General features: G+C 43.4%; 1 protein-coding gene across 3 annotated transcripts in view; it reads left to right on the top strand.

Moving 5' to 3' along the window:
• Positions 1-253: 253 nt before the first annotated feature.
• The window catches only part of LOC113958937 (secretory carrier-associated membrane protein 1-like), a 78,101-nt gene continuing 50,720 nt past the window's right edge, over positions 254-27,634 (top strand). The window contains exons 1-3 of one of the 3 annotated variants that reach the window (XM_027667576.1): positions 254-313; positions 5,020-5,097; positions 6,094-6,096. In XM_027667576.1, coding sequence (XP_027523377.1) covers positions 257-313; positions 5,020-5,097; positions 6,094-6,096 — 138 coding nt within the window. In that variant the 5' untranslated portion in view covers positions 254-256. The remainder of the gene's footprint in view (positions 314-5,019; positions 5,098-6,093; positions 6,097-27,634) is intronic. The other 2 variants (XM_027667577.1, XM_027667578.1) reach the window with 2 other exon arrangements.

The following is a 27,634-nucleotide window of genomic DNA, read 5'->3' as shown; positions in this document are numbered from 1 at the left end:
AGAACTTGTTGAGGGGGACATCCTTGGCTAATCATGTATCTTTTCTAATTCTGAAGCTCCTCCTCCGGTGTTGGGCACTACTCCCTCCTGCTCATCCTGGGAGTGGGCGCTCTTTCTCTCTTCCGGGGCGCTTCCGTCCCTCAATCTCACTTCCGGGACAGCCATTTTGCTTTGTGGCTGGTCGGGGTTGGACTGGGGTCTCAGCGGTTGGTGATAGTGGCCACCCAGTGATTGTAGCGACCCTCCTGCGCCTGCCATGTCGGACTTCGATAGCAATCCCTTTGCTGACCCGGACCTCAATAACCCCTTCAAGGTGAGGCGGCGGGTGACAGGGGTGCCGCGAGCCTTCCTCGGTGCCGCGGCGAGAGCAGAGCACGCTGCGCGAAGCTATTGGACGTCCTAGGGAGGGAGTGGTATCGGCTCTGCTGCGTGCTGGGGGGCCGTTCTCAGCCGCGGCAGGTAGTGCTGGCCTTGGGAGGGGGGAACAATTTTATGTATGATGAGATTATTTATTTTCCTTACCTTTGAAGCCGCTTCTTGTGCTTGTGTAAAATCACAGACTAGTATGGCAGAGAAAGGAGAGGGGGCCATCACGTGGAAGACTTTGCCAAGGCCTGAAGATAGATGCCATTTTTTCTTTAATATTTTGATTTTACTAATTTTTTGTGATCTACTTGTGAGATTCCCTGTGACTATTCTTATGCCTTTTAATAAAAAGATTACAGCAGATATTCTTACTTGATGTTGAATCAAAAATATGTTCTCTGGGAAGATAAAGGTTAAGAAGAAACATCTAGTTTGCTCAGTATTTTGCATAGTTAATTCTTTTGGAAGTCTAAAATAAAATTATTTTTCTGTTTTACTATCTCCTGGAAGTAAAGAAATTTAGTTGATAGAATAGGTGGGGGGTTTTTTAAGTATTTGCTTGCTTGGATTGATCACAAAATGTTGGTTTTGAGACAGTGGCTATTTTATTTTTTTTGCGGTACGCTTCACCACGGGCAGCAGGGTAATCTTTGCTCCGGTGCCTGGAGCACCTCCTCCCCGTCCTTCTTCACTGACGTTGGTGTCTGCAGAGTTGTTTCTCTCACATATTCTCACTTAAGGCTGATCTTGGGCAGCAGTTTGCCTCCCGGTCCCCCTTCTTAAATATGTTATCCCAGAGGTGCTACCACCATTGCTGATTGGGTCAGCCTTGGCCAGCAGCGGGTCCATGTTGGGGCCAGCAGCGGGTCCATGTTGGAGCCAGCTGGCATTGATTGGCTCTATTTGACATAGGGGAAACTTCTAGCAGCTTCTCACAGAAGCTACCCCTGTAGTTTCCCCCGCCCCCCCTCTGGCTACCAAAACCTTGCCATGTAAACCCAATACACTATCACAGGAGACATTTTTAATAGTTCTATATGTATGATATAGATGTGTTGTGGTTTTCTGGTTTTGGTTGGGTTGGGTTTTTTTCTCAACTGACTTTTCCTTTTCTGATGTAATACTGGGGTGATGCTTGTACATGACTCCTCATGATTCCAAGAGTGTGATTCTAATCTTTGCTTTTGAGATTGATATTGTGGGGGAGAGACTACAAGGAGCAGGTAAAATGAAAGATTAGATGGAAAATGATTAATTAGGTTGTGCTGATTTGTTAAAACTCCGGTCTCCTGAACTAATTCAGATCTTTAAAATGTCATCTGAAATGACTGTGTGACTTCAGCTCACCAATAGCTGCAATATCTGGGTATGAAAAATGTCCTATACTTAAATTCTGCTCTGGTCAGTATGACTAATAGTTAAATAAAAAGACTAGAAACTCAAGGTGCTGAACTGGCAGGAGCTTGGGTGAGATAAGGCTGGAGAAGGACGTGTGAACTGGAAGGAGGGAACAAGGAGTTAGGTGAGCAAGATGATAATTACTGGGATCAGCACTCTAAGGAGCAGAGACTGGGACTGGCTGGGTGGCTGAAGACAATCAGGTTGTGGCAAGGAGTTAGTGCAAGGGCAGGTCCATTTTGGGCAGAAGTACTGGCCCACTAGGACATAGCCTTCTCAGTCTGAGATAGGATCAGGCATTTTACAGTTGCTGCATTCAACAGCTGACATCAGATATTTAAAATCTGTCTCAGAAATTATCTATTTTCTGTATTTGCAGAGGGTAACCAAATTTTTAATCACTTAAATAATGGAGCAGGTCGAGGTCTCTGGATATTTGGTGGTTCCAGCCACGCTGCAGCTTTGTGTTGGTGTCTGTATATTATCATCTATTGGAACTTGTATTTGTGGCTTTTTTCTGTTTCTTAATATTAACAAAAATAACTAAAAAATAATGCATTTTACCTTTATTATCTAACTGAAATATCAAATATGGAAAAATAAGTTATGCCAGCCTAGACTTACTTATTTCTATAGAATATTATAGTTTTCACTTTTTTAACCACTAGGATACGTCATGACACATACAAATTTGATAGTATTCATTTAAATACCACTTTTTCTTTGAGCATGTGGTCCTGCACAGCATTTGTTTTACATGCTCATTATTCACATTCTGATTAACTTCTAAATTCAGTGTTTCATTATTCTGCAGCAATAAGTACGAGGGCTTTGCAGTTATTCTTGCTGCATCTAGATGAGTTGACGTTGGCTCCATTTTTAAAGTGAACTGTAATGAGTGTAAGGTGAATGATTCACAGTAATTTTGTCTATTCCTTGGGATGACAGGTCTAATGTTTTTAGAAATATTGTAAGTAGTTTTGAATTATGAAGTGCAGTTCTTGTGGGCATCAGTTGTTCACTGCACTGTATGTATTCAGAACAATTCCAAGTCCAGCAACCTGCACCTGGACATCCAGGTAGTCCATCCATTCTTATGTTCTGAAGATGCAAAACCATTAAATTAAGCCACAGAAACAATGTAGTGAAACAAGGCATCACATGAAATATGTACAGTTTTTCTTATGAAGTTAGAGTGGTCTATGATAGTGGGCAATTCTGCTCTTCTGCAGAATCAAACCAGACTGTCTCTAGCACAGAAAAGTGTTTAATTCCTGAAGTTTTCTCAAACTAAACCTTAAGTAGTTTCTTTTACTGTAGAGTTCATTGGAGGAAAAAATTACATCTTTTTGTTAATATTACCAGTTCATGCAGAAGCTGAACTGGAGGTGCTTTTGGCATTATGGAACACTGTTTCCTCAGCTTCATTTTTCTGAAATGCTTTTCCTATTGCTGAAGGTGTTGGAGGTATTTCTGGGTAGGGAAAACCAAGAGTTTACAGAAAACTCTTTCCTTTTGTTGTGCTCTTTGGGTGTATAGTTGTGGAATCCAGTGGTCAACATGGAAAGATACAGTTTTCTTCCCTTATCTGTTGAGAACTTTCTTCCCTTACACATCAAATATATGACAGATGGTGTTTCTTTTAGACTGTATTAATCTAGTTTTATAAGAATCATAGAATCATTAAGGTTGGAAAATACCTCCAAGATCATCAAGTCCAACCTTCGACTGAATACCATTATGTCCATGAAACCGTATCGTGAAGTGCCATGTCTACTCATTTTTTGAACACTTCCGGGGATGGTGTTGGGGATTAAAATAAGTTTACTTATAGAATATTAGAAATTCATTGTGTAGGTTTAAGTTGAATTGTAACTTGCTTACAGCTTAGCATGAGTGGGCCTTGCTCAAAACTTAGTGTAGGTGAACTCTAAATGAACTCTGTCAGCATGAATGGCTAAGCAGGGGAGGAAACAGAGAAAGACTGGATATCTTCAGATAAGGGTTGAGACCATGGAGGTCCCCAAGGCTGGACCAAGCTGGAAGATAAGAGCGGTTAATGACCTGACCATGTAGACATGGAGAAAGAATCCAATGAGGTGTTAGAAGACTGTGGACTATAAATTGCCATCGGACTAAGAGGCGCATGCAGGGCATGTGAAGATCGGATGCACAGACTGTGAGGGTGTAAAGGCCCAGAGATTTCTTTGGGGTCCCTCTCCAGAAGCATCTCTGCCTTAGAACCTAGGGTCTGAACTCTTCTTTAACAGATGGTGACCCGACCACTTCCCTGGGGATCCTGTTCCAATGCTTAACCACTCTTTCAGTGAAGAAATTATTCCTAATATCCAACCTGAACCTCCCCTGGTGCAACTTCGTGCCATTTCCCCTTGTCCTATTGCTAGTTGCCTGGGAGAAGAGACCAATGCCCACCTTGCTACAACCTCCTTTCAGGTAGTTGTAGAAGAGAATAAGGTCTCCCCTCAACCTCCTTTTCTCTGGACTAAACAACCCCAGTTGCTCCTCCTAGGACTTATGTTCCAGACCATTCACCAGTTTTGTTGCCCTCCTCTGGACACGCTTCAGCACCTCAATGCCCTCCTTGTAGTGAGGGGCCCAAAACTGGACACAGGATTAAAGGTGTGGCCTTGCTAGTATCGAGTACAGGAGAACGATCACTTCCTTACCTCTGTTGGCCACACTATTTCTGATACAAACCAGGATGCTGTTGACCACACTATTTCTGATACAAACCAGGATGCCATTGGCCTTCTTGGCCACCTGGGCACACTGCTGGCTCATGTTCAACCAGCTGTTGCCCAGCACCTCCAGGTCCTTCTCTACCAGGCAGCTTTCCAACTGCTCTTCTCCAGGCCTATAGTGCTGCATGGGGTTGTTGTGACCCAAGTGCAGGACCCAGCACTTGGCCTTGTTGAACCTCATACAATTGACCTGGACCCATCAGTCTAGCCTGTCCAGATCTCTCAACCAGAACCTTCCTACCCTCAAGCATATCAGCACCCAACTTGATGTTGTCTGCAAACTTACTTGGGGTGCACTGAATCCCCTCAGATTATTGATAAAGATATTTAACAAGCTCAGGATAGAATTATGTCATTTCAGGGACAGAGAAAGATGTATTTTTTTTTTTTAGAGAAAACAAACTTTTTTAGAGTTTTATATGATATGATGATGTATGTTGACTCATTGCTTGTATACATATGCATACATTTACACAACTGTTTTCCCTTCTAGGATCCTTCTGTTGCACAAGTGACAAGAAATGTTCCACCAGGACTAGATGAGTATAATCCTTTCTCTGATTCAAGAACAGTAAGCACATTTATTTATTAATAATGCTGTTTATCTTTTCTAAAAAGATTTGTAGAGTATTGTTTTCAGAGTTTGGGACTGATGTAAAACATCCAAATTAGGGGAAGAGAGGCCCCGTGGAAAGAGATCTGTGGGTTTGGGTTGATGGCAAGTTGAATATGAGTCAACCATGTGCCCTGTCAACCAAAAGGAACAACCAGGTACTGGGGTGCATCAAGCACTGCATTACTTGCTGGTCGAGGGAGGTGATTTTCCCCATCTACACCACACTGGTGTGGGCTCACCTCGAGTACTGGGTGCAGTTTGGGGCAGCTCAATATTAAGAAGGACATCAAACTATTAGAGTGCATCCAGAGAAGGGCAACTAAGATGGTAAGAGGTCTTGAGGACAGGACTTACGAGGAGCAGCTGAGGTCACTTGGTTTGTTCAACTTGGAGAAGAGAAGGAAAAGGGATGACCTCATTGCAGTCTACAACTTCCTCAAGGTTGGGCAGCAAAGAAGAGGTGATGATCTCATCTCTTTGGTGATCAGCAATAGGGCACATGGAAACTTCCCCTGTGTCAGGGGAAGTTCAGATTGGGCATTAGGAAAAGGTTCTTCACTGAGAGGGTGGTTGGTCACTGGAACAGGCTCCCCAGGGAAGTGGTCACAACACCAAGCCTGTCAGAGTTCAAGGAGTGTCTGGACAACGCCCTCAAGTCATATGGCTTAGTTTTAGGTAGTCCTGCGAGGAGCAGAGAGTTGGACTCAATGATCCTTATGGGTCCCTTCCAATTTAAGATATTCTATGTCAAGGGCTATGTAAGAATTAATAGATGCAGGTTAACCGAGACAACCACAAACCACAGCTACAGTGTAAAGAAAAGGTTTATTTCATTATTTGCCAGCAGACAAGGTCATTACACTGCTAGGTAGCAGCAGGCAGAAAAATGCCGTGGGGGCCATTCCCGACCTCTACGTAACAACAAGCCTGGTGCATGCACATTACTTCAAGGCTGTGTTCTCCCCTGTGCTTTTATGGTCTCTCTCCCAGCAGGGGCTGTGAGAAAGTGTTATCTCTACACAGGAATCCTACTTCTCAAACCAGGCAGAGGATAAACATCAGTAGGTGTAATAAATGGGATTTTCCCACACTGATCTTTTCCAGGTCTAGCATTCCCAGCTGCAGAAGTCTCTTGAGCGAAATCTACTGCCTCCTTGCCAAATCTGCTTTTAACCCTTTCCTCCCAACAGGCTAGTTAGAGGTAATGGAAGATGTGTAAGGATAGATAAAAGGAGAAGATGCAAAAAATGAACTCGAGAGTCAAAAACACATCCTCATCGAGGTACAGTCAATGTTCCAACTTTATTCCAAAAATACACACATTATCAAGGGTCCTACAGGGTTCACACGCTCTATTCTAACTTTCTATTGGTTACATTTACTTTCACACACTATATCTATAACTTTATTTGCTCTACTAGCCAAGGCACATTTCCAGACCCCCCCATCTTCTGGTTTCTCACACTCTGGATAACAACTTCATTCCCTGTTTTCCTCTATGCAGCTTTCTGATATCTGCTGCTCAAGGACACAGATCTGTTGCTGGAGAACACAGGTCCCTGCCGTCCAGCACGCAGACCGGATTGTGCAAGCAGACCTGAAGCAGTATATGTCCTGCATCATCTAAGATTATCTCAACAATTCCCCCTTTTTCTTTTGCACAATCCAGGCCTGACTGATGGTCTTTTGCTTGGTTCAACTCTTTGTTCCATGTGGTTCTTGAAAACTTTTATTTTGCAAATGAAACTTTATTTAACTCAGGGTTATGTGTCTCCCACTCTTTATCCAAAGGTGCTTATGCATATGTGAGGTAATATGGTTTACGCATTTGTGAGCAAAACCAGAATATATTAATAATCATATATTCATACATTCACATGCATACATTCACACAACTTTCATGCGTGATGACCATCACTTCATGCTCTCACACAAACATACCTCCGAGCTGTATTATACTGTGTTCTCTGACCGTGGACTGAGAAACCATCATTCTTGTGTTTTGCCTTTAGATGAGTAAGATCTAATTATGCATTTCTTGTTTTTATGAAAGTATAACTTGGAAAACAGGAAAACATAAACGTATTTCTGCCTCACGTTCAGTTCAAAACCCAAATACATACAAACATTCTTATAATTTAAAGAAAAATATATACTTCTATTTTTACAGCAAAACATGCACTTCTCTATGCAAATGGGCTTTTAGACTTCAAAGAGAACTTGTCAGTAGTCACTAAAAAAAAACTTCAAAAACTTCACTTCTCCACCACGTTTAAAACAATTCTGGCTATTTAGGCAAGCAACCTCAAGAAACAGTCAGGAAGACCATCTCATGAACTTATCTTTTCTCACTCCCTCCCCCCTTTTTTTTTTTTTTTTGGTACTGAAATTAAACTGTTAGGCTAGTTGTTGCATGAATAAAAAGCTTAGCTTTGTTGACTTTGAGTTTAGTGTCCCGTGTAAGGATGGGTCTTTATATGATTTACCTGTGGCGTGCTGTATCTCAGGTGTCTGTCTTAACATCATCTTCTTTTTCACTGTTTCTGTCAAATGTTTTTGGAGAGTTGTCAACTAATAGCAAAATACCAATTAATCTCAAGTTATACAAGATGGTTGTTTCAGGAATGAAGTTCCCGTCTATCAGGACTTGCATCATCCAATTAAGCATGAATACATTCCCACCGCATGGTCTGTGGTTGGACCATGCCATTGTTGAACAAGTTAAGCAGCATATTGATGAAAAACAAGGAAAACAACATAGAATATCTACAACAAAGGACTAATAGGAAAAGGGTAGACAATAATATCTTTGTAACCATATCCATCTTTAGTGAAGAGATCGGAATAGGCTCTAGCTGTTCCTGCTTCACTGGGTCATCCAGGGACACTTGCATGCTATGCCGTGGTTGCAGGTAATCATAATCTCTTTGCAGTCAGCATACAGGGGGTCAGCATCCTACTGTTGAATGTAGACGTAATCTCCAAGTTGGAATAGATGAACAGGAGTGTTTCATCTCACGGGTTTGGATTACAGAATGAATCTGTGGAATTTCTGCAAAATAGAGCCTAGACTATTAAACAATTTTCACAAAAGAATTTCAAATTTCAGAATTTTTGTAACTTGACTGTACAAGAGGAAAATAGGTTTTATAGTACAAAGTGGTTGGCTGTTAGTTACTAATAAAAGGCTGCAGAGAATCATGTAGGACAAAGCAGGTAGTGCAATACAATCAGGCACCAGGCACTGTCACTGCTTGTGTTAAATGGTCAAAGTCTGTGTGCTGTGAAGAACCCAAGAGCATTAAGAGCATAAAGAAAAATATCCAGGACATGATCAAGAGTCACTCAATTAAGACATGCAGTAAAGGAATGCACAAGTTAGATAAAGCATTCAAACAACAGAAATCATCATGCTATGAAGTTAGCAGTCTCCCCCTATCCTGTAGGCAGGGAGATTCAAAGCGAGACAGGAGAGGTTTTTTTAGATTTTTTGCCCTTCCTCCCACAAACTGTAAGGCAAAAATATTTCTTTCCCCAATCAGAAGATTGCAAAGTTGCAGCCTCTATAAAATAGGAGTGTTCTACACCTCCCTTTTTTTTTTTTTTTTTTTGAGTTTGGCCAGAGGAGGTCTCCTACTCTGTTACTTGGCAACAAACTATCTCTATTGTGAGAGCCACTAACACCTTATCTCTTTCTCTGCTAAGGCAAATGCAAAGTTTTGCAAGAGGGCTTTATATCCTTTTTGTCAAAACCCTGCTTTTTGATTTTTTATTTTTACTGAATACGATATTTTTTCAGAAGGGTTTTATAGGGGTAAAACAGCTAAGAATAAGGCATTTCACTAAGATTTTCGTACAAATACTCATTTCCCAGAAAAATTCCCTAAAACTGTCTGCATACTAGCTTGCAGGTTAACGCAAGTCTTTGGGTTTAAGTTATCTACAAGTGAGTAGAAGAACTAAAGAGAGAGATTTTGCGTTCTTTTCTCGGCCACTTGGTTTTCTTTCTCACTGCAGCCTCTACCGCTGTTCTCGTTCGCTCTCCCCCCCCCCCCTCGTGGGGGGGGGAAGGGAGAGAGAACCTGCTGAAGTTGTTTAGTGTCTGTTCTCGCTGCTGCAGCTCCGAACCGCCTCTCCGCTGCGGCTACCGGCACCAACGGCAGTTTGAATAATCTCAAAGGCAAATTCCTATGCTCCTGTGTCATCTGAGACACCTCTTCCGGACCCTCATCCCTGGGTTTTAACAGTTACTAACAAACCCATGGTCTCTTCTCCACACACACGCACAACCCCTAACCCAGACACACACACCCACTAGCACGGCATAGTTAGCAACACCGTGAGCCCACAACGACACACTGGACAGACAACAGAGTCAACACGAAAGTTAACAGAAACACGGGAAAGCAGCCTTCTAGCCTGCTCCCCTTCTCAACAAGAAGTGATACTTTTCCGGGGTTACTCCATCCCAGTTTCCCTCTGGGGCCGCTCCTGGTTTTTTCTTGCACCGTTACTCCAGGGCTGCTCTCCTACCGGCTCTGGGGCGCTCCTGCTTTACCCCCGCGGTGCTGCCTCGCCCTGCTCTGCTACGCCGTGAGGGTTTTCCGGCCATAGTGTCTCTCTGGTGTTCGTCTGTACCACAACTGCACGGGGTGGCGGCGGCCATGGTTCGAATTCACACAGTTCGGTGGGGGCAGTGTGTGCCAGGCCGCGACGCACTCCCCCCTTCAGCAGGATGACTGCACGGCCGAGAAGTTTCGTAGTAGCAGCGAGGGTAATCAAGTCCCAAAGTCTATCTCCCAAACCCCGCCATTCGTCAAAGGCGAAAAGGAGAGGGGGTACTTTAAAGAAACTGTTTTCACAGGTCCAAGCAATAAGCTTGTCAAATACCTTCTCAGCTACTGTTTCACCTTGCTTAGCAAGGATAGCTAACAGCAACTTTTTAACTGCAGCAAACTCTGCTTCCATGCTTGCAGCAAATGACAGGGGGAAGGTAGCGACCCTTCCTACCTCGGTTCGCGCCGACTGGCCCACGACCGAAACTCCTCTGTCCAGCCTCTCACGTCTCCAACCGCGTCTCACCACAAGGAGATCAATCGGCTATCAGCCTCCCACGGCTACCAGCCTCCCACGGCTATCAACCTCTCTCAGCTATCAGCCTCTCTCGGCTACCAACCTCTCTTGGCTACCAGCCTCTTTCGGCTACCAGCGTCTCTCAGCTATCAGCCTCTCCCGTCTCCAACCGCGTCTCACCGCAAGGAGATCAATCGGCTACCCGCATTCTTCTACCTTTTTGCACTTTTTATCGCCTGTTCGGGCGCCAGATAAAAGGAGAAGATGCAAAAAATGAGCTTGAGAGTCAAAAACACATCCTCATCGAGGTACAGTCAATGTTCCAACTTTATTCCAAAAATACACACATTATCAAGGGTCCTACAGGGTTCACACGCTCTATTCTAACTTTCTATTGGTTACATTTACTTTCACACACTATATCTATAACTTTATTTGCTCTACTAGCCAAGGCACATTTCCAGACCCCCCCATCTTCTGGTTTCTCACACTCTGGATAACAACTTCATTCCCTGTTTTCCTCTATGCAGCTTTCTGATATCTGCTGCTCAAGGACACAGATCTGTTGCTGGAGAACACAGGTCCCTGCCGTCCAGCACGCAGACCGGATTGTGCAAGCAGGCCTGAAGCAGTATATGTCCTGCATCATCTAAGATTCTTTCAACAGATAGATAGTCCCATAAAGTATTTGGAGGATTCAGTGGGTAGGTTGACATAAATGAGCTTTGACCCTTTAAGGAAAAGTGACTTGCTGAAAGGGGACCCGAGGCAGAATTGAGTTTTTCCTTGTCATGAATGGAATGATGCACTTCACTCATAAGAAAGAAGCAACAATATACTTTATTGATATAAATCAGTGAGTTAACGAAATTTAGTGGTAAATGTGGCAGTGGTTTGACAAGATTTGACAGCAAGGTACACTTGATTATTTACTGCATAGAGGACATGGTCAGATAAAGCTGTCGGGAAGATTCTTCCATTGAGTCACGAGGTTCAGAAAATACCCCTTTGCTTTCTAAACTCCTTCTCAGAGAGGAGACTACGTTCAGCTGGATCCAGTCCTAGTCCCAGACTTGATCAGTGGTTTATGTCTAAAGGATAGGTGCACAATCAATCTTCTATATCACTTAGCTAAGATTTCAGAGGTTAACATGCTATTAATCACTTACCAAGCATCCATTGTGGTAAGGAAGCTTTGAACCTTGAGGAGTAACATTGAGAGGCATCCCTACTCAAGAGGACATCCTGGTGTGCAGCCCGCTGCTTTGCAGGAGAGCTCAATGGGCCATGGGCTGTACACTATTTATAAAGTAGGATGATTGACTTATAGTCATATGAAAGCACATTGTCACTGTGTGAATCAACACAGGCGGGCAGATGGAACAACCGATCTTCTCTCTCCCAAAACAGGGAACTCAAGCATGTCTGTGAGAATGCCTCCAGTCTCTCTAAACACCTATGTTATCTCTACAAAGAAATTCTACTTCTCAAAACAGAGGGTAAACAGCAGTAGGCATAATATATGGGGTTTCCCACACTGTTATTCTCCAGGCCTTGACTGCAAAGTCACTTGAGCGAATCTACCATCCTCCTTGCCATTCTTCTGCTTTCAACCCTTTCCTCCCAACATTCTACCCCCTTGCTCAAGAGACCACTGCCGCTGGGGTCAGAAGTGTAGGACAGGGTAATTTGCAGAGGCACTTAATGGAGCATATAGGAAAAAAGGAATAAACATATAATGCTCTAAGGTAAATGTCTCAGTCCTCCTGTCAAGGAATTAAACCACTCAGGTAGTAAGGCATCACTGATAGGTTGCCTGTAGCAGGGAGAATGCCGAAACTGAAACCAGTGCACTGTTGAAAGCTCAACAAAACAATATTTATTACAAAGAAGTGGCCAACAAGATGAGAAACCGAGAGATAGGAAAGAGGAGGGAAATAAGCCTTCAGTACAACCCCCTACTCACTCAGGTGTTACTTACGAGGTTGTCTTACTGATCCCAGAATGCTTAGAATTCCCCATAGCAGAAACTGCATCCCCGGAACATTGGCAGGCTCACAAGATAGCGGGCGTCCCCACAAAAGGCAACGTTGTCCTCCGTGTGAAACTCGAGTTAGCTCCCAGCACGAGCTATTTACTTTTTATACAATTAACCTGTGATGTCTACCTGGGCAGGTGTGGCCAGCACTGCCTAGCTAGAGGCCTTCGGTCCCTCCCCCCGTTATGTAAGATGTAAGTGGTACCCCTTCTGCGCATGCGTGCGTACATTGGAATTTCCCCGCGCCTGCGTGCTACATCTCAGGAGGTCTTTCCTAAATGAGTCTGGGGGCTTACTTCACCATCCTCCTCTTCACTTTCTCTTTTAAATGCCCTTGGAGGGCCGTCGGCCAATAACCAGTCACCAGTTAATTTCAGTTTATACAAGAAACTTCCTTCAAGTACTAAGTTCTCATTTATCAGTGTTTGTTTTCTCATAAACAGGCAAAGAACAGACTCTCACAGGTGGCTGGGCCAAACGAAGACCAAAAGTAGCAGTGTCTAATTAAGCACGAATACATTCCACCGTGCGGTCTGTGGTTGGACCAGGCCACTGTTGAATGACTCAAACAGCATATTGATGAAATGTCATCTCTAAAACATTGTGTATTAAGGTAAAAAGCAAGGAAAACAACATAAAATGCTCATAAAGATAAGTAACAGCAATAGTCCAAACAATAATATCTTTGTAATCATGTCCATCCTCAGTGTAGAGATCCAAATGGGTTCCAGCTGTCATCCACCTGGAGTTGCTGCGTCAAATGATTCAAGTCGGCAATGTGCGATTGGACTGACTTGGAGTAGTCACTTAAGTTCATACAGCACATCCCATCAAGTTCTTCACAGCCATGGCCTTGGGCTAATAATGAAATAATATACAGCTTCTTGGTTTTGAAGCTTTGTACATTGAACCAAATTTACATCTACTAACAAGTCACTTAAAACCGCACTAGCGTCCTAATTTTTTTCGATGTTGCCAAAGTGTGTTCAGCTGCTACACCTGGTGCTAAAAGAGAAGCAAAAAATTATTTTCTTGGCATTCTAAAACTCGACATTACTCTTACACTCGGGTGAGAATGCTATAGTATGTTTCTACCTTCTTCTACTAATGATTGCTGAAATAAATATGGTTAGTTCCCCTAATGCGTATGACCCGCTCCATATAATGACCGGTGGACTGACCCGTGTCATGCCACCACAAATCAAAAACCGTCCAGGGGTAGAGCCATGTGGGTATCAAAGGACAATGTTAAGCCATGGGATGTGAAATTGTACCACGCTGTAGTGTCTCAATAGAGTTCCCCAGTGGTGCTCACCAACCAGGCAGTGCAATTTCTTGCTACCTGTGTAGCTAAAACAGGTACAGACAGCACCTGGTGTTTATCTTTTAGTTAACCATAATTCCCAGGATCGTCCTAAACCAGTGCCCCAATTCCACACATTCACCTTGCATCCTGTGGTGGCTGCCTTCAGCCGCAAGAGACAAACACACGCTATCACGCAGACCGTTCAAAGTGGTTTTCCACTTGGAGAAATAGCACTCTCTCTCTCGAAGCACTTAGCCAAGGTCGATCCTTCTTTTTGATTCCAATTAACTAAATACAGGTGCAGAGTAACTCAGCTTGTTCCCACATCTCCCCCTTTTTTGTTTTAACATGCAGGGTTCACTGCGGAGAGGGCCAGGACGCAGGCTCCTTGTCTTCGGGTTCATCTGATATTGCTTCCAGAGAACTTGAAATGTTAAAAACATTATTAAAAAACTTGCTACTGATGCTGCCATATTGCCCAATACACTTGGCCAGTGTATGCATGACCTGCACTGAATGGGCCAGTGCAGGAGTAGCCATGGCTGTGGTTGCGGGACCATCCATGCGTGATCACCCGGATACCTGTATAAGGAAACGGGGGGGGGGGGGGGGGGAAGAATAGGTTAGCAGCCCCCACCCCCTGCCCAGTTTACTCCCGCCATCTCAGATGTTGGGTTGGGATCCATTTCCACTTTCTTTGCCCCTCAATTGTAATTGTAACTGCTTGAGAATCGTCAGCTGCCACAATTTCAGCAGCAACGGGGCTCTCATTCCTGGGGACTTGGTTCCATACCTGACCACCTGCAAACTACTTTGGGACTATGGGCATCACAGGCAAGCGGCGCACATGATAAATGTCAACCCATTCCATCGGGGGTACTGTAATTGGATGCCCTGTGGTATTTTTCAGTCCTATTAATAGAGGTTTTGCTGTATCCCCCTGCACAGGATTTAACAGAGTCAGGCCTTGGCTAGAAAGTCCTGGTCATGACACCATATAGCAGACGATATTCTCTTGCTGACCCACATAGGACAGTATGACACCTGTCCGGACCCATTGATCCTGGTTTGCCCCCAGTGACTGTGTTTGTGTATTCATTAATATATAGCCTCCTTTTATGGACTTGACTGTAAACAACGTGCCACTGGTTGCTGAAATAGAATCCCGTGCTACCCATGCCAAATTTACCTGAGTTCCTTTCATTAAAACTAATGGGATTAGGGTTGGTGACATCATACGGTTGTTTAGTACCCGAACAGCTTCATCAAGATTGTCCACCCATTTTTTATATGAACCATCCCCAGTCTACGGAGTTGCAACTTCAGAAGCCCATTCATGGGTTCCACTAGCCCCGCCCCCTGCGGATGATATGGCAGGTGCCATGTCCACATGATTCCACGATCCTCAGCCCATTTTGCCACGGCTTGGTTTTTAAAATGCGTCCCATTATCTGATTGCACTTCCAGGGGTGTTCCGTAAGTAGAGTTCAATTGTACTCAAGCACCTTATGGTGGTGTGACTGTTAGCGTACCAACTGGGTGTGGCTACCACTAGACTGGAATAGGTATCTGCAGCCACGCAAATACAGTGTTGTCTGCGATGTTCAGGTAAAGGACCAATGAAATCAATTTACCATATTTCCCCACCGCGTGACCCTCGTTTAAAATGCCCTACAGGCTGCGAGAGCACTTTGCACTCCCTTAAGAGTTGACACACTGTACACTCACAGAGAACTTGCTGAATTACTGCTTAGGGTAAGAGAACCCCCCGGGCTCCTGCCCAAACAAGTGTTGCATCTCGTCCTCCATGCCCTGACTTATCATGTGCCCACAGAGCTAAAGCATGATCCTCAGGACTGACCACGGCAACTTTCTGTACTCTGACTAGGTGGTCAACATGAGCATTCCACTTTGCCATCTCGGTTTCCTGTTTTCTGTGTGCATGTACGTGGAAGACACGAACATCACGATCTTGCAGAGCATTCCAGATTCATTCCCAAAACTCTTTACCCCACACATTCTTCATTCCTATTTTCCACATGTAAGTGCAGGACTCCCTTTGGTCCTGGTTTGACTCTCTCCTACAGGTACCATTTCATTTTTGCAATGGTAGCTTCCTGAGCATGCCCTATCTTGTGAGTTGCTGTGGACCCCAGTGCCCATGTTACAATGGGCACGTCTGAACGCAGGGTGACCTCATGTCCCATGGTTCTGCCCTCTGTATCCAACAACACCCAATATGCAGCTAACAGTGCTTTCTCAAATGCTGTATATCGCACTTCGGCTTCAGTCAACCAACGAGACCAAAACCCAAGCGGCCAGCGCCATCCATCCTGTAACTGCCAGAGACTCCACAGGGCTACATCCGCCTCTATTGTTACTTGTAATTCAACGGGTCTGTCCTCCAAGGGGTGTAACTCCATATACTCTTGCACTGCTGATTTCGTTGTCTGAAACGCTTGCTCTTGTTCTGGACCCCATTCCCACTGACTCTTTTTCCGTGCTACTTTGTGCAGAGACTTGAACAGTACTGCCAATCCTGGTAAATAGGCTCACCAAAACCCCACAACTCCGACAAATTGTTGGACCTGTCTCTTTGTCTCTGGTCTAGGCCAGTTCGCTATAGTCTCCCTTACCTTGTCCGGTATTTGTTGTTTCCCTTTGTCCCATAGGATACCTAAATATTTCACTCTTTGGGCAGGTCCCTGTTCCTTCTTTGGATTGACTTCCCATCCGTCCTGAGTCAAGATGTTTAGAACAGCATCCAAACTTTTCCGTCTGCTCAAAAGTTTGTCCATGCACCAGTATATCATCCACATACTGAGTAACCTGTGCCTCTTCTGGTACTATAACCTTTTTCAAGGTTCTATGGATAGCCTGGTGACAAAAGGTCGGGCTATGTTTATAACCTTGAGGCAGATGGGTGAAAGTGTACTGGTAAAAGTGAATTGGTCCTGCACTTCACTAGGGATGGGGATGGTAAAGAAAGCATTAGCTACATCTATTACAGCATACCATTCTGGATGTTGCTGTATACGCTGCGCAAGGGTAGCAACCTCAGGGACGGCTGCAGTTATCGGTGGAGTAACTCGATTCACTCCCCTGTAGTCCACGGTCATCCGCCAGCTACCATCTGGTTTCTTTACTGGCCAAATTGGACTATTGAATGGGGAATGTGCATAACGCAAAACCTGAACCTCTAAAAGGTCATTGATCGTTTTTTTGGATGACTTCATCCCCACCAGGTATGTGGTATTGTTTAATGTTTACTATTTGTGTGGCAACGGGTATTTGTGCCACTTCCTGCACCCGTCCAACTTGTACCACCCAGACATTTAACCATCGTGTGGTACCAAATGCCCCTAAGTGCTGATCTAAAGTCAGAGTGCTGCCCTTTAATATGTCTATGCTAATTATGTATTCTCCTATAGCAGCTATCATGACCTGATATACCCATGGCTGCCAATCATCTACTTGTAATTTTATTTTTGTCTGAGTACTTTGGACTGGATGTTCTCCAAGTCCCCATACCGATGATGACTCCCCTTTATGCTTTGTAGGATTTCCGTGTAAAATTGTGACCTCTGCCCCAGTGTCCACTAAAGCCTGCACCCGTTGTAAATTGGTGGGACCCCACCAAATGATACAAGTGACAAAGGGGTGCGGATCATACCAGGTTACATGGATATCTGGACCTGGGACTTGGCCACTTCCCTATTCTGCTTTGAGGTGGAACTGGGTGAGGGTACGATCTATATCTTTCCAAGGATACTTCTCCATCAACTAAAACACTGTCGGCTCCCTCTTCCATCAACCGCACTAACCATTGTTGGGGTTTCTCCCCTGGGCGTTGACCATAATGGCTGATAAGGTTTTTAATATCCTCTGGTGTAAAATCCTCTAACGTATTGACTTATGCCCAACTCCCAGTGGCAGGGTCTAAAGCTCCCTTTCGTTTAACCACAGGGGCTGCCTTTACAGGTCCCAGGGATGTTTCCTCCCTCTCTCTCCCTGTGTCCTCTGGTTCACTATCAGATTCACCAGTGCTCCAGATGTTGCCATCCCATTTTTCTGGATCCCATCCTGGGTCTGTTATGATAGCCCTTACCCGGGGCCCCATGTCCTTCCCTTTCCATGTCTTTCCCCTTCTCCGTCTTGCGGCACACACGGCAAATTTTTCTACTACCACAGCACATTTTTGTTCCATGACACTGCACTGAGTAGTTGCGACCAGTAGAACCTGCTGTTGCACTATAGATGTAGCTCTTGTCTCTTGTAGTTCTGTTTTCAACTGCTCTATCTGCTTCTCTAAATCTCCTACATGACCCATAGCTACTTTATAAGCAAAAAGAAGTGCTCCTGCCATACGACCAATATGATTTAACCATCGTGCCTTCTTAGTTTGTGGTGTTTTCACGAACTGTCCCCAATACATCAATAATTCTGTGGGACTATCAGTATTCCACGGTTCAAGACCAACCTCGGTACAGGTCTCCAAATGATCCCAGAGCATATTCCAAGGCTCCTGCATCCGCCCAGGACGCTCAATGAGAGGAGCACCTCCCGGGCCCCCATTCCAGGGTTTCAAAACTTTTGCTAACAAACTCATGCTCGTTCCTCAACCCACAACCCCCAACACGCTCACATGCAATAGCACTTGACTCAGAAAGAGTCTTGTCGAACGGCAACCAGTTGACACTGCACACACCAGCACTGTAGTGTCCAAGAAAAACCCCATTTAACAGATATTACGGTACTATTAACAACACCTTGAGCTCACAACGACACAATGGACAGACAACACAACTAGCATGAGAACAACAAAAACACGAGGTGGCAGCTACACTCTCTAACCTGTTCCCCATAAAAAAAAGTGGTGCAGGCCCACAGGCTATGTGGTTCCCACTTTTTCCACAAAAAAAACAAACAGCAGCGCACCCTGCACGAATTAAGCACAAATACATTGCCTTAGTTGATGTATGAAGTCCTGTCGATGTCAAATGTTCTTCTCAATGCAGCTGATTCAGCAGTCACGTTGAAGCAGCACATGCGGTCAAATTCTGAACAGTGAATGTAGTGTTGAGACAGGAGGTATCTCGTCAGCAACAGATCTGGTAAGGTTCCCAGGTGTAGTGCAGTTACTTCCACATTCAGGGCAGCAATTTCCTTTGATGTCCAATTTAAACCTTAAGCGGAGGCATACCTGAGGTACTCTATATCTGCTATGTGGAGAAGAAAAAGAAAAAAAGTTACTACACGCAAGTATTTACATAGTAATCCTGCAGAAATGTATCCAGAGTATGTGCATGTAGTACAAGTCTACAAAGCATGACGAGCCAACTTGTGATAAGGAAGGAAAATAGGAGTGTCATTTCCTTACAGTAATACATATGCCGTTGCCCCAGCTCCGTCAGCTGAAATTACTCCAGGCTTGGTATCTTGAGATGGGGTGATTGCCCACACAGATTAAAGAGGAATGGTTTGCGCTTTTTCAGCCTGAACTTCAATTTGATGGTGGCTTCGTGGCACCAATAACAGAATTCCAATCCTGTTCCCCCCTAGATAAGGCCCAGGTATTTGTTGAAGACACCTGAAATACTCAAGAATCTGATATTAACAGAGAATGTAGCATAAGGGGAGAAGTTGGAGTATGGAACTATACTGCATTTTCAGGGGTTATGAATTTTCATATTTAGACTAACAGGCTGTGGTCCCACCACACAATCCATTGGCACAAACAATTCCATTTCTCCTGTAGTTAATATTTTGTGAGAGATCCCATCTGGAAGAATCTCAGTCCTCACCATGTTTTGTACTGGAGGTGACATGATACGATCATAAGGTGTTTGATTATGAATATTCCGGTTGTTTAACAAAAAAACCTGCTTTTGTAAGGTGTGAACTCCACTGTTGTAAAGTTTTAGTACTAGTCAACTTTTTGAATTGTTCCTTCAACATCCCATTCATTCTTTCAATCAGTCCATTAGCTTGGGGATGGTGGGCAATGTGGAATAGCCAATCTATTCCCAGGTTTTGAGTCCAGTCTTGAATATTGCATTCACTAAAGTGTGTTCCTTGGTCACTCTATTTGATGAGGAGGTCCGTATTGATAAAGGAGTTCTAATGCTTCAATCATACTGGTTTAGCAAAGAGCAATCCTGACACTGTATCCACAGCAGAGAATACATATCGCCACTTCCTTTGATGGGGGCAAGGGACCTGCCAGGTAGTCAAAGCCCACTGACCCCACTTTTTTTTCCCCCAGGGCCTTAAATGAAGCTGTGTACAAATAGTAACCCTTTCCTCCCAACAATCACGCTCTACCCCATGACTATAGTTGATTCATCAAACCTTCACAGAGTGGTGGTATGGTCACCTCTTGCCTCTGTGCCATAAATAATATATTGATGGTTTGTGTGCTGATAGATCCATGGTAAGTAGATGGTGAAGCCCTGCTATTTGTTATTCATTAATTTGTATGTTTTGGGTGGTTGAAGTTGTGTTATTTGTTTTATCATGTACCAAACCTTTATATACAACATAATTATAAGCAATATACATATCGAAGTTAGAATCGGCAAAATCACAACTGGGTGAAGCATAAGATTACATACTCCTGTTGCTGTTGGTGACCATCCAAGAAGAGTTTCCCAACAATGGTGTTTTTCATCCTTCACTCTTTCCAAAACATGGTGTATCCCTTCAGTATCATGATGAACTATGATTAGAGTTTTGTGTCCACTGTTTCAGACACGTTCTAGCAGTTGACATGAGTCATTGTGTTGTAGTAGTTTCTTCACCAATGTAAGATTCATTCCAATGGGAGTAGGCAATAAATCTTCACTCAAAGTATAATTAGATCGTAACAATTGATAAAACTTAACAGGAGCTGACTAATTTAAGTCACATTCCACAACTTCAGTAAAGTTGCAAACACAAGTATTTGAGGGATTGCTTGTATCTACAGTAAAGTAGAATGTACGAATATGAAATCACAAATGGTTCTCAGACAAACACATCCTTTTCCAACATCTACAAGTACAGTTTCAGGGGTTTTAAAATGACAAACATTTTGTTCAGTGTCAAGACAAATGTCTTGGGCTTTGGTGTTGCTCTCATAAATAAATCCTTGTTGTCCTTGTACAATGCATGCACTAACATCAATAGTTTGCCATTTGTTTCTGTTTTGTTGGGCCCACGCTCTATGTTTTAATGGCTAAAATAGCTCCATGGTGATTTAATACTAGTGCAATGATTAGGTATATGGTATATACTAAAACATTGCGTATGGTTAAGACAAAAGCCGTGGCTTTATTGTTGATGGGATCATAAGTGAAATTGACTAAATACTACCAGAATTGGAATTCCCTTTCAAATTTAGCTGCATTATCCCAGAATACCTTTCAAATTTCAGGGGAAAAGTGCCCTCTTTACCTTTTCTTATAATTGTTGGTACTGTTGCCTTAAGAGATCGCTGAAAAAGAGACTCCTAGCCAAATTAGGGTATAAGATAAGAAAGCAGAAAGCTTTAATGAACCATCAGGCTCCGGGGAATACAACCGTTGTGTGCCCCTCATGTCCAGGGGGTTCCACAATTTAAGGTGTTAACCCATCCAATTCCCGGTCTATCCGCCCCCTGGTTCTGCCCCGTTCTGCCCTCTGGCACACCCCTTCGGGAATTGAGTCTGGGGGAGTTTGGGACCCCCTCTTCCTCATCCTCCTCCTCGTCACAGCATGTCCAGTCCTTGGAGCTCCTCCAAAGTTCTAGGTTTGAAGGTCGCTGTGCCTGTGTGGTATCTTGTTGTCCAGGCCAGGGTGCAGATGTTCTTTAATAGGATGAAGACCTACCTTGAGGGAAGTCTAAACAAACTAACAGAATTAACGGAATTTTGATATGGGAAGGGGAACAAACAGTGTTGCGAAAATATATAAACTACTGTGCTAAAGGGTGAGGGATAATATAGCTACTTTAAAATCTACATTCACTACATAACTACTTCTAAAGCCTATGAAAATTAAAAATCAAAAACTCCACGGCAACAGTACCATAGATTGCATCAGTCCTCTCCATTGAGGTAGTATATCTGATAAGAACCATTGGTTAGTTCCTAATACCGACAAGGAAGATCATAATGGATGTTCCAATTAGTATAAATCACTTGTTACTGAATTTGTTTGCTAGGACTTCAGCATCTGTGCTATTTAATACTCCTAATCCAGGCCCCAGGATACCAGTCCCATCTCTCCTTGATCATTTCGGAGAGATGAGGGTCCATCCATTCATCTGTGCTAACCACCCTGCATAGGATGTAGAATGGAATGGTGAGAAGGCAGGTTTAATTGCAGAGATATTAATCTGCATTGATAATTCCACTCATTTGAGAGACCATGAAGGATTAAATAGCACTTGTTGCTGACCTGTATATTTGATGGCATAGGGTACAATTTTAGAAATCTGTGGAGACAAGGTTTTAACAGTTATTGGGAACCTTGGAGGTAGTGGAATGCATTGTGGGGTTTAAATAAGGTTTTGTTGTGCCAATATACATAAACCCAGTTACAGTTATACATACATTATACCTCCACATGCATACTACTTCCCTTTACATATTTTCTTTCAATATAATGCTCATTAAACAGTTACTGGTCTTGTAACACCTATTCTGTTTTTTGAAGGAGATATACTGAAAACTGAGTAAGTAAATTTCCCCTTTGGTGGTTGGAGGTTGTGTTTCACATATTTTGGTTGTATTTCCCTCTGCCAAATTCATGTTATTAGGTGGAGCTTCCAAATTTGTACAATTATAGCTTGCTTTATTAGCGATTGTCACTGAAATGCATTTGGACTTAAATGCAGTTACAACTGTTACCATACTGACCATTACAGATAAAAGAATTGAGAGTCTCCATCTGGTGGGTTGAGCTTGTTGATGTATATGCCAAATTCGGTTCATGCTGGTGCTGATTATTCCTACAAGAAGGATAAGCAGTCCTTCAATGGTTTAGTAGATGCATGCTGACATAATTCCCGGTATTGTTCCTGAAAGGTAAAACAATACAAGTCTTGTTGGGGTTTGCCCAGACAGATTACCCCATTAAAGAGAAGGAAAAATCCACCATGTACTAATTGTGTGTGTTGTACCACTGCTGTCAGTAGCTTCCCAAACAAGTGGTCCACAGGGTTTAGTCAGTCATAGTCACAGTTCCAATCTGTGGTAAACTCACCATAACAGATTGTCCTAGTTGTAGTGGTGTTGGGGGTTTTATCTCATTGGCTGGTGGAACATGAAGTCCTTCTTTTGCAAAGAATGCTTGGCTCACAAGACTCCTGGTGGACCCATATCTATTATTTAATTGATGAAGTACTTCGGAAAGTTGAGTATCCCACTGGGCCTCGTGTTTTAAGACTTCCTTTCAATAAGGCATTAGCCCTTTCTGCCATTCCATTTGATTGGGGCTAATATGAAGTGTGGAATACCCATTGAATTTCTTCCTTTTTAGCCCATTCTTGTACCTCCTTTACATGAGAAATGCAAGCCATTATCATTTTGGATGGTATCCAGGGTAGGCAAGCTTGAGAACCAAGATAGCAGCCTCCACACTGTATTTCACCCAAGTGCCTTTTTATCAGCCTTATGGCACTTAGTTGGCATAAGTAGGCCAGAGACCACTTCCACTGCTGTGAGGATATGTCAATATCCTGCAGATGGTTTGAATGGCCCAATCAATTTGCCAGGTAGACCACAAAGTTTTTCCTTAATTAATGTGTAGAGGTGGTACTTTATCAGGGTGATCTGATTGTAATTTTCATCTGTATTGAGGGCATTCTGTAAGAATAGTTTTACAAGTTTTCCTGTTAAGGGGCCACCCTTTTCTCTGTGCAGCAAAGGACTTCTCTACCAGTGTGACCTAATTTCTGATGCAACCATTCTCCCAATCAATACCACTCAAAATTTAAGGGGTCCTCTGTTTTTATTTCCCTGATTTTAGTTAGTTTATCTGTCTTTTGATTCCAGTATGTGGCTGGTTTATCATCCTTGGCATGAGCTTTCACCCATCCCATCTTAAATGGTGTTTTTCTGGCTATATATAACAATAATTGCAAATCTTGACTTCTCCAAACTGGAGATCTGTTTACTTCCCAGTTCAGCCATTCCCATTGACAGAGTCACTGTGTGGTGCCAGCCCAAACAGCATAGGAGTCTACATACATCACTTTTGCTCCATTCTGAGCTGCTAGAACAACTGCTCTTATTTCTCCTACTTGTACACTACCTTCACCTTCTATTACTTGTTTGCCCATGTTAATGTTTAATGCAACAGCCTTGTATTGCCATTTACCATTTATCTTCCTTGCTGAGGCATCAGTGAAACAGATATCTTCTGTTGGTGTTTCTTCAGTAAAGGGAGGTGCATTTAAACTTGGTGAGGGTTTAAAAAGTTGGTGTAATGCTAATGGGTCTGCATTTATAGGCATTTGAAATTGGGATATTTTAGTATGTCCTTCAGTTAATTCCATTCCCTCTGCAATCCCTGTCAAGTAGGCATACCATTTCCTGACTGTAGATTTTTGTGCAACTCCACAACTTCTTCTGGGGCAACAGTCCCCTTTAGTATTGCTTCCAGCAAGTTAGAAGGTCCTCTGGTTTGCACAGGCTGATCCTGATGTATTTTTTCAGCTTTTTTTACTGTTCAGACTAAAGATAAAAACCCCTTTTCCCACTCGGAATTTCTCTGTTCTGTCTCTTTAAAAGCAGTCAAACTGAACATTAAAGGTATCTTTGGTCCATCCGGGCCAGTTTGGAATAGGTTACAGTAAGTACCATGCTCAGTAAAACCTCATTCTGCACTAATAGGGTCGCAAGGATGTAGCAGCCAGCATGAGAACAAGAAGAGAAAGACCTGAGTGAGAACAGAATGTCTAAGATGACCTTGTGTTGTTTTCTGTAGGCTGTGATTCACTGCCCAGAAACGAGCTCAGCTACTCTGTTTGCATTTTTACTACGTGGGGGTGTATGATGGGTAACTTGAAACGCCAGGGCTTGCGTGTGTGGTGTCTGTGTGAATAGGCTGGCCTGAGTGAGTGATGGATGTGTGACTTGCAACTGTGTTCTGTCTTAATTTGCTTAATCACTCCCTGCTAAAAGTGAATGCTATAAAAGTCATGAGAGAATAAACTTATTTCTGTCCGTCAAGTCAGGAGTCCGTAATCTTCATTCCGTTCTTACACGGATGTACTGGTCCCAGTGATTGATATGTTCTTAATTCCTGTATTAGCGTTTTTACTGCCTCCTTATGTTCTGGATTCCTTGTCCATGGTTTTCCCTTTCATAAAAGTGAATACAGGGGGCAACCAATGATAGAAAATCCAGGTACGTGCTTTCTCCAATATCCTAATGTTCCCATTAACTGTTGTAATTCTTTCCTAGATTAGGGCATCTGCAACTGTTCTAGTTTTTTAAGTGCCTTCTATCCACCAAGTACCCAAAAACTTTATACTACTTTACTTTGTCCTTGATATTTCTTAGGTGGAATCTCAACTCTTGTTTCCTGAAGTGCTTGCTGTACTGGTGTTGCCACTTCCCCTACATTTTCAGGGGAGTCTTCTCTAATTAGAATGTATATATTGATATAATTTTACATTTGGCGGGAGTGAGACTGCCTGTACAAGTTCGGCAAGTGCAGCATGTGCAATCATGGGTGGATGTTTATACCCCTGAGGGAGTCTGTTAAAGGTATATTGTATACCTTCTCAAGCAAAAGCAAATTTCTTTTTATCCTTTTCCTGTAAGGGAATCATAAAGAACATATCTTTTCTATCTGGTGCTGCCATCCATGCCAACACAGTCCAACTAACAGCTACAGTACCCAATACTGCAGACCTAACAACCACAATACAAGCAGTGTTGGCATTTAAGCACTGGTAATCAACTGTTCATCACCATCTCCTGTCCAGTTTTTGAACTGACCAAACTGGTGAGTTATATGGGGAGTGGCTCCTGGAGATGATTTGTCACCTTACCAAATCAGCTACAATTTTAGAAGTTCCTTTTCGCACTGCAGCAGGAATTGGGTATTGAGGTATATTAATAACTGTTGAATCAGGGAGTGGAGGTGTTTTGCAAAGTAAAAGCACTGTAGTCTACCAATTTCTTTTAGGTTTGGAGTTGATGTTTGAACCGAAGGACCACACACTGCCATCCGGTTCAACCACTTAGAACGTCGAAAAGAAAAAGTTTTCATTGTGATCTTGTCTTGGTTTAAAGACAATATCTATTTGGGAGGCGGGAACTCCAATGAGATTAAACCCCTCCCCTTTTATTTTCCTCCTTCTAATATAGAAGAGACAAAAATGTGAGGAGGTGTAAGTGATAAAATAACTATTTACTAAAAGAAAATAGCAATAACTAAAAAAAAAAGAAATACAGGGGGAAAATGATTTACCTACATGTAAGGTTAGAATACCCTTCCGGAAGATTTATGGCGAGGAGATCAGAGTTTTTCGCTTAAGAAAGCTTTCCTACCTAGAAGAAACATCTTTCCCAAAGACAGTTTTAGATGTTTTCTCCTCCTTCATTCCAGAGAAACTCTCTCTGGTATGAGGAAGAAATAAGTACTCACAGATATGTTCGAGGGCCTCTGCGGCGGGGGGCCCAGTGATGATAAAAACCCTGAGAAGAGCAGGGGCCTGTATTTCTCAGGCCCAATGTTTGAGGCGCCATTAGGATTAATGTTCTTTTAAGTCTAGTGTTCTCGACTTTGGAAATACATTTTCCTACAATCCTTCCACTGCCTGGGATCTTGGGGATGCCTGCATGTTATCTTACTTCACACCACAAAAGCAAAGATCCACCAAAAACAAGTTGCACCCCCACCCCCCGGGAACTAAAAGGGGAAAACAAAGATGTTGGAGGGTCTTTCCTGCCAAACCACCCCCTGTCCACCCAACCAAACAAAAGAAAATAATGGGAGAACAGGGGCAAAAGGAAAAACCCAGGAAAACTGCACTGCTCACAAGGGAGCCACACTAAGAAACTGGCCACTCCACACCTCCCAGTTAGAGTCAGGTCTTAACTGCAGTGGTGATACCAATTCACAGTCTCTTTGTTCTCTGCCATGTGTTGTCACGTTTGGCTTGGTTGGACTGCGAGTGGTAGCAATTTTGTTTCTCTTTCACTATCTCTGATTTTGGTGGTCCCGTGCTGGTGGGTGTTCTGGCACAGGCAACGATTTCAAGGGACTAGCAAAGTGGCGGGGGTGCAGCTGTCCAGTGGTGGCGAGCAGCGATTCCTGTGTGGCCAGTGCAGCTCTGGCAGCAGTGGTTACCCTGTGTGGCTGGTGCAGCAGCAATTCCTGCTGCATGGTGTGGCTCTTGCAGCTGCGGTTTCCCATGTGGCCGGTGCGGTGGCGGTGGCAGCATGGGGCGACGTGGCAACAACTGGGGACCTCAGCAAACAGAGGAAGGAAAAGGAAAACCAGAGTCCGCCCACTTCCAGTTTCTGGTGCACGTTTTTTTCCCTCTCCTGTTTACCTGCACCATCTGAGGCGGGGGGTGGGGGTGGGGTGGGGTGTGTGGCACAGCCCCCTCCTGCAGTTGATGTAATGGTATGAATATTCATTGCTAAAGTTTCCTCCTCAGTTTGTGACTCTAATTGATCTTTAATTGCAAAGCAAGTACATGTCATGCACTTCTTGCCCAAGAACCATAAATTAATTTTTACAGTTTGGCACAAAACACTCCATTCACTCCAGTGATTTTAAGTCTTTGCTGTCAGGGTCGTATATCCAGCTTGTCGGCATCCTGTTGTGTTATTATTGAATGTTGTACTCCTGTATTTATTAGAAATTTCAGTAATTGTTGATGAGGACCAACTGGATTCAGAATGTATGGGCCATTATTATCTATCCATTGATAGGGTGCCACTCACTGGACTGGCAGGTCCAATTGCTGTCCAGGAACTATTTGTTTCTTGATACCAGATTTTGGAGAGGAGAAGGGTTAATACTTCTTCTTGGAGTTTGCACTGGTGTCTGAGTATTTGGAGTATTTTCTCTCCAATTGCTACCATCATTTC

The sequence above is a fragment of the Corapipo altera genome, unplaced genomic scaffold (genome assembly GCF_003945725.1).
Source record: "Corapipo altera isolate COAL_440 unplaced genomic scaffold, ASM394572v1 60972, whole genome shotgun sequence".
NCBI lineage: Eukaryota > Metazoa > Chordata > Aves > Passeriformes > Pipridae > Corapipo > Corapipo altera.
The sequence above is the reverse complement of the archived record's forward strand: the minus strand, read 5'-3'. Positions and strand labels throughout refer to the sequence as shown.